This window comes from Papaver somniferum, chromosome 8, assembly GCF_003573695.1.
Source record: "Papaver somniferum cultivar HN1 chromosome 8, ASM357369v1, whole genome shotgun sequence".
In the NCBI taxonomy this organism is placed as follows: domain Eukaryota; kingdom Viridiplantae; phylum Streptophyta; class Magnoliopsida; order Ranunculales; family Papaveraceae; genus Papaver; species Papaver somniferum.
In genome coordinates this window covers 101,311,558-101,319,064 of record NC_039365.1, presented here as the reverse complement: position 1 = coordinate 101,319,064, position 7,507 = coordinate 101,311,558, and the positions used below count along the sequence as shown (strand labels likewise).

At 36.6% G+C, this 7,507-nt stretch overlaps 1 protein-coding gene across 2 annotated transcripts; it reads right to left on the bottom strand.

The window, feature by feature from the left end:
• Window positions 1-3,812: 3,812 nt before the first annotated feature.
• On the bottom strand, window positions 3,813-7,167 carry LOC113304471 (exosome complex component RRP41 homolog). Of its 2 annotated transcripts, XM_026553600.1 has the most exons (12): window positions 7,007-7,167; window positions 6,280-6,335; window positions 6,135-6,181; window positions 5,894-5,954; window positions 5,490-5,528; window positions 5,312-5,379; window positions 5,016-5,094; window positions 4,894-4,930; window positions 4,538-4,654; window positions 4,362-4,447; window positions 4,177-4,266; window positions 4,034-4,081 (listed from the first exon to the last, which is right to left on the bottom strand). In XM_026553600.1, the coding sequence occupies exons 2-12, from the start codon at window positions 6,331-6,333 to the stop codon at window positions 4,034-4,036; spliced, it is 726 nt and encodes a 241-aa protein (XP_026409385.1). In that variant the 5' UTR covers window positions 6,334-6,335; window positions 7,007-7,167. The 2 variants fall into 2 exon arrangements, with proteins under 2 accessions (XP_026409384.1, XP_026409385.1); XM_026553599.1 differs by lacking the exon at window positions 7,007-7,167 and having other exon boundaries at window positions 3,813-4,081; window positions 6,280-6,333.
• Between the last annotated feature and the right edge of the window lie 340 nt (window positions 7,168-7,507).

Below are 7,507 nucleotides of genomic sequence, written 5' to 3'. Positions count from 1 at the left end.
AAACAATAGTATCCCAGCTCACAGTATCATAAGCCTTTCTAATATCAATTTTTAAAGCACATTTAGGAGAACCCTTATCTCTATGGTAGTTCCTAACAATCTCATGAGCGATTAAAATATTATCCTGGATTGATCTTCTTGAAATAAACTCAGATTGATTTGCACTAACTAAATCTTTTAAGACATACTTCATTCTGATAGCTAAGATTTTAGTTATGCACTTATATATGACATTACAGCAAGAGATCGGACGAAAATCAGCAGTGGTTGAAGAATTATCGATTTTAGGAACCAAGGTTAAAAAGGTGCTATTTACCTCTCCAAGCAGTTTGAAGCTGGTGAAAAAATTCTGAATAGCCTTAACAAAATCATCTTCAGTAATTGACCAGTAAACTTTGAAGAAATGACTTGTAAAGCCATCTGGTCCCGGAGCTTTACTAGAACCAATACAAGAGAGAACATAAACAACTTCATCCCTAGTAATGGGAGCAACCAAATTAGCAGCATCAGTACCACTCACCACCTTAGAAAATTGAACAAAATCAGCATCAGGGTTATTAATACCAGAAGAACCAGCACCAGTAAACAAATTAGAAAAGAAAGTGGTACATTCAAGAGCAAGTTTTTTATCTTCATCCAAAATCACTCCATTAGCATTCTTTAAAGATAAGATATTATTTTTGCATCTTCTTTCTTTCACAGAACTACGGAAGAACTGAGTATTCGAATCTCCCAAATCCATCCATTGAACCCTAGATTGTTGTTTGAGAATCGATTCTTCATGTCTTGCAAGTCTAGAATATTTACTCACAACTCTTTTCTCCACAGCATCCACACTAGCATTTAAAGGAGAAATCTGAACAGCAGCTTGAGCAGTAGTCATCTCTTTTTTTAGCTTCAACAACAGCTTCAGAAACATTAGAAAACCGTTCTCTCCTTAAACTAATCAATCTCTTCTTCACTCTCTTAAGTTCGGAAACAAGGATGAACATAGGGTTTCCATTGATCTTCTCGCTGCACACACTTCTCACAATATCAAGAAAATCAGTTTCCTCTGTTAAATAATTGAAAAACCGGAAAGGCGGAGGACCATGAGTACGTTTCTCATACACATAAATCACCATAGAAGGATGATCAGCCGGAGCTAAGAAATCCGATTTAGACTTAGTAATAATAGACACCCATTCAATGTTAACCAAAACTTTATCAATCTTAAAGACAATTCTACCAGGGCCAATCTGTTTATTCGACCAAGTATATAAGCCACCCGAAAATGGTAAGTCAAATAACAAAACCTTTTCAATACAATTAACAAAATCCGTCATAAAAGATATATGACTACTACTATTCCCACTAATTCTTTCATTAAAATTTAGAAATTCATTAAATTCTCCAAGTACTTCCCAAGGGAGATAACTTCCAGAGAAGGCAATTGAATCATTCCATAAAGCAATTCTTCTAAACACTAGCATTATCACCATAAACAAAAGTAATAGCAAACTTCAAATTCCTACAAGTAGTAACTTCCAAAAACATTGCTTGAGAAGAAGAGTGCAGTAGCTTCACAGACATTTCAAGAGGATTCCATCCCACCCAAATTCTCCCCGAAGAATCATTCTCATAATTATCTAAAAAACACCAATTTTTATTTATAACTAGCCTAACAGTATCCTTATGTGGAACTTGAACAAGGGTTTCAACAACAACCACCATGGACAATTTATTTGAACTAATAAATCTACATGTTTCATGTTGTTTTAGAGAGACATTCAACCCCCTAATATACCAGCATCCAACTCTAAACATTATTTAAAGCGATAAGAGGCCTCTTAGCAGGCCTTGGTTTCTTAAGTTCCGCTCCCTTAGGAGCCAGACTAGACACACCATAGGAACTACTTCCTTTAAGGAAAGATTTACCTTTAGGCCCTTAAATTGTTAAAGAATTTTGAATTCCAAAAGCATCCCCATCAGAAAAGTTGATACCAGGCACAACAGGTTTACCAGAATTTACCACTGCTGGATTTTGGGTTTTCTGAAACATCTCAAGTAAGGCATCAAACTTATTTGCAGTAGGTACATTCACATTTTGCTCCTCCTCTATAAAAACATTTTCCATATTACCCTCTGGAGAAATAACTACCTCCTCCATAATCACATGTTCATAATTAGAAGCATCCTCTTTTGAAGTATTGATAATAAGTTGAGAATTAGACTTCCTAGAACCTTTCACAACTCAAGTCTGCTGATTCCCAACACCATCAGCCTTTTTAGGAACCTCCACAACGACTCCTTTTGGTTTAACCCAAGGACAGTTAACAACAATATGACCAAAAAAATTACATGCATTACATTTGGGAGCCTTCCAAGGATATTCCACGGTAACATCCGCTGCATGTTTCCCTTCATAAAAAACTGGAACAGAGCTAGGGTATTCACAATCAACATTAATTTCAATTAAAACCCTTACAAAACTCATCCTAGCCCTAGTAGTTGTGAGCTTTAGCAATCTTAGAGAGAGCTTTGGAATTCCACATATATGGAACCTTCCTTAAATTAACCCAGACAGGAATAGTTTTCATCTCTGCAATTTCTTGCTCAATTAAAGGATGCCAAGGTCTAACAAAAAATAGTTGTTGAGAAATATAAACAGGACCATACTCAATAGAACAAGACGATAAGACTCATCATCAAACTCAAAAACATTTAGAGACTCACCATGAATTTTAATATGCATTAACCCCTTAGGTCTCCAAGCTCTTTGCAGAGTATTCTTCACCAACATATAAGGTAATTTCCGACCGACAATTGTTCTAATAACTAGGTCTTTGCAATGAGCATGATCCTCTTCAACATCACCATAAACGATATCAACAACTTTCTTGCCTTCAGCTGATCCAGGATCTTCAAAATCTAAAGAGGAATCAGGGATTAATTCTTTCTTCTTAGTAAAAAACTCCGACCAAACAATCTTCAAACCAAAAACCCTTAAATCTTCAGAACGAGAACCTCCCAAAGCTGCACCCTCTACCTGGTGGGAGGAAATAGGTAGAGACGATCCGCTAGTAGCGTTACCAGACCCTCCATCATCAGCCATGATGAAGAACGAACCAAAACTCAACCAAAACCAACAGAAATCGCAACCCTAATCACCTTGACTTTTTGGTCAAAATCGCCCAGCCAAAATCAAGCTTCTTTCACTCACGGGAATTTCGTATTCATCTTTCTTCTATTCCTAAAATATTCTGATCACATTGTTTCACACGAAAAGGAATAAATTTAGTACTTAGTTTATATGATCCAAAAATTCCGATCACTGAAAAGCAAAAACTTAGAATTCCTGGTAATAAAAGTAGATTTAGCTTCGCAGATAACTATGTGCTAGCCTAGTTTCACCTAACTGTGTAGTTCAAGTGGTAACTGTGGCAGGCATCCACTGGGTGAGTTTTGCTCAACCTTGTTCAGGTCACCTTTTTGACAGTGCAAGACTTCAATAATGAAATCAACATCTTACTTGAGTTCTATTTTAGTAATTTGAAGAGCTGCTTTATAATTTGTCAAAATGCAAAATGTGTCTATTGAAGGCCTACTGATAAGCATTGTCATCAATTGCTTTACAAATTGACTTGGGGGTTGACTTAAGTTGAGAGTAAAATTATTTGTACCTGGTAACATTGGCAAACCGAGGGCTAGACCCAAACAGATCTCAAGTGAAAGGAATCAAGTAGTTCACCACAAAACTCCCAAACAAACTGCATACTTGGAATTGCGGTAATTTCTTCACTTCTATGAATTTTTGTTTGGGCGTATAAAACTAGTCTCAGAAAATTAATCCATTAGATCAACCTAAAAGATCACTACTTTCGTTCCAACTTGAAATTCTACGGTGGAGAAGATTACAATCTATTATACTTGTGATCAAAACCGACATCATTCTGCTTCCACTTCTGATAGGTTACAATCTCAGGAAACATGGTGTATTACTGAAAGAATGGACACAACCTCAACATCATCATCATCATCATCGTGTGCAGGATTATATACCACGCCTATACTCCAGTTGCTGGGTGTTTTCTTGTAGTACCTGAGAATTGAGCAAAGGGTCAGGCACAAATTGGCTCCATGATACCCAGGGAGAGCGTGTTAAATAAAATAGATGCAGGGTATATAGATATATACTTCTCGAATGTATTTTGCTATTGCCTTGCACCCATCTACCGCGAGTTGCATAACCGTTTCAAAGGTCTCCATAGGTAGTTTTGCATCCATCTGCAATTAAATAAGGAAATTTTTTAAAACAGGGTCAAGCCATAAACTGATTGTTTGTGATTTTATAACACTTTAATAAACCCTCGAAATTGAACCTGAAGTAGGGTCACTTTATCCATCTTGGATAGAATTCCAACAGTAACGTCAGGGCCTCCTGCGCTATCTTCAACGTAGTTCAAATCTGACATATTCAGAATTCAAGTTTGATTAGCTCTGGAGTTTTCAAACTTCTATATGGTAAAATTCCTAAGAGAAAAGCAAACTGACATACCGAGCAAAGGAGTGCTGTTAAGATATCCAGCACTGCAAGAAGTGGCGAGATCACGCATCGGAATCCCAGCATCTGCAAGTGCCAAGGTTGCAGCATTTATGCAAGCAGACCTTGTTCCTACAATGAAGGAAAACCCTCAATTTCGTTCAATATTAAAACTAAATCACAGCTGTGAATGCATGAAACTTAAAGACAAGAGAAAAGAACAGCAGGATTTTGGATCCAAGAGAATTTACAACCATCCCTAGACCATATATCGGAAGATTGATGCTACTATGCATAATAAACAAGCAATTGTCATGGGAGATGCGATTCTGGGACTAACTACCAAATTCTGCAACATTGTTTCTGCTTACCTCCATCAGCTTGAAGAACTTGGACAAAAACGTCTATCTGCAGAACACGTAAAGGAGCTCAAAAAGGGAATATACATACTGCATACAGGAAAGAAATAGCGGTGCAAGCAGTTGGGACAAACCTGGGAACGAGGCATTAGGTGTGTCATAATGCAAGCTTCCAAGGTTTGTCGTATAACAAGAGATATCTCCGTGGATCGCCTTTATGTAATACAAGAAAAGCAATGGACTGTTAAAATTTCAAACCTGGGAACCCAGATTATGATAGATGAAGAGTCATATGGCATTCTTGGTAGTGCTAACCTAGATTCTTATACAAATCGATCTTGTAAAGTCAAAAAGGACTTAGAGGTTGCTGGTTAAAAGGCATGCTAAGAGCTTCAATAACTTTTAAGAGGTTAAAAAATAAAGTGACTACCTGTCACCCTTTGGTTTCCTCATTCGATCTCCAGTACTAAAGTTAGCCATGCCATACTCGCACCTAACCTATACAAAAATATGGAATACAAGGTAAAAAACAACGGTGGAAAATCAGAGGACAGACAAAATAAAAATAAAATGTAAAGCACTAAAGAGATTGAGGTTATAATACATACCAGAGCCCGGTCATTCAATTGCTGGCTCCTATTTTCAACCTAAGAACAATGAAACTTGTATAAGTATAAAGCATTTACTCAAAATTCGGCGAACCAGTTTCTCTTTTAAGTGACCTGCTAGCTGTACTACTCCTTATGCTTTTCCATGCAGATTTTTTGCTGACTCATTTGGACGAATATAAACTATTTATGAATGATTAAAGCTAGGAGATATATTATTCCGATATATAAGTAGAATTAAGGTCAACACTCATAGGTATATTAGATAAATATCTGAGACTCTAGTTCATTTGACTACTCAGTTTTATATATGAGCATATGGCCATATTTTTACTGTGTAGAAGTTTTAATAACTGAGGTTACAAATATACTAACTTTGAAATGTGAGGTACTTGACCTTTTACCTCTCTAGGACCATACACTGCAGCTGTAACCTTAGTGTTTCCCATTTCGAAAAGAGCAGATCTGAGACAATGGAAGCAAAGATAAACTATCACCGTTTTAATTCCAGGACCATATACAAAAAGTATCCAACATTAAAAAGATGTTATAGACATCTAAATATTACAGAATGTTATATATTGATATATTCATATTAGAAAGATCCAACGCAACAAACTGTTTAAGGAATAGGAAATATTATACCCGTCTGCTTTAGCAATAGCACCAAGCTCTGCACGAATCTGCCTCATCTGTAATCAAAAGAGAAAATACTATGTTATTAAAAAAAACAGTAAAAAAGAACCCAATATAAAAAGAAAGGTGTTGTTTAGAATGTGAAAGAGGAAACCTCCATAGGACGACGACCATCTAACCGGAGCCCTTCAGGACTGACATACTCCATCTCTGAAAAAATATGAATTAGGTGTGAGAAAATTTTACTAAACTAGATGACTAAATGTTGCTATAATGGACAATTTCATAAGTACAATTGATAGCAGTTAATTTTGGATCTCATAACCATAAAAAAACAATGCAAATTAGATGAATCTTTTAGATGTTTGAATTCACTTCCACAGCTTAGCAGTATGCAAATTCAGATAATTAGACAATAAACGAAGCAATAAACATGAAACTTGTTAAAAATCAAAAACCAATATCAACACTAACAGGAAATGTTAAATGGCCAGCAAGACCGCGTCTCTTAGTAAGTTCATCAAAGCTTATCCCTGGGGCCTCAAACTAAAGTGCTTTCAGATTCCCAACACAAAAAATGCTCTGCCGTTTCTTACCATCAACTTCTTCCCGGCCCTCTATCAAGGTCTCAACACTAAACTTACTGATTCTTCACGAACTACACTGTAATATAATCTAATAACCTAACGAAACAGTAATGAAAGGACTAATGAGGAGAAATTCAATGGGTTAAGAAAAACATTCGAACCTAAAACATCCCATGTGATGGAACCAAGCCCTAGTAACCAATTTTATTTTCGTTCAAAGCTCATTGAAAAGCAATAGTTTTCTAAAAGGATTGAATTCAGAGAAGCTTAAAGAAAAACAAGTTCAGAACTCACCAGAAATTAGTGCCCTAAATGGTACTGCGGAAGGGGTGGTGAAGGATGGAAGAAGAAGAGTATTGTTGTTAAAGAAATCTCAGTAAAGCTTATTGGATTCTTGAGTTTAGTGGGGTTTTAGAGAAATCTCAGTAGGATTTTAGAAGAAAACACAGTCTAGGGTTTAACCTTAACAACGCCTGGTAACTCACGCCTGTTACAGCAAGCACTGTCGTGAGCCTGGGCTATGCCAAATTTAGGGTTTTTGGCTTAGCCCAGGAAGGGGGAGAAACTGTGGGCTAACCTATTTGGAGGCAGAAGATAGAATAAAGAAGAATCTTGTTGTTTTGAGAGGCATACTCATTTGGTTTTTTTAGGCATAGTGAGTAATTATTCCATTTAGGGTGGGTTTATAAGGGGTGTCTAACGAGCAGTGCAATTACCTATATATTCCAAAATGGAAAGGAAGCACAAATCGAAGTGGGTGACGTTGGAGTGCATAATTCAAATCTCTATTGCTCT

Excerpts from the sequence above, each read along its gene's own strand:
- LOC113304471 (XM_026553600.1), bottom strand. The coding sequence starts at position 6,333 with ATGGAGTATGTCAGTCCTGAAGGGCTCCGGTTAGATGGTCGTCGTCCT. Across the intron at positions 4,931-5,015 it reads ACCTAATGCCTCGTTCCCAG|ATAGACGTTTTTGTCCAAGT; the intron begins GTTTGTCCCAAC and ends CGTGTTCTGCAG. Across the intron at positions 4,448-4,537 it reads TAACAGCACTCCTTTGCTCG|ATTTGAACTACGTTGAAGAT; the intron begins GTATGTCAGTTT and ends TGAATATGTCAG.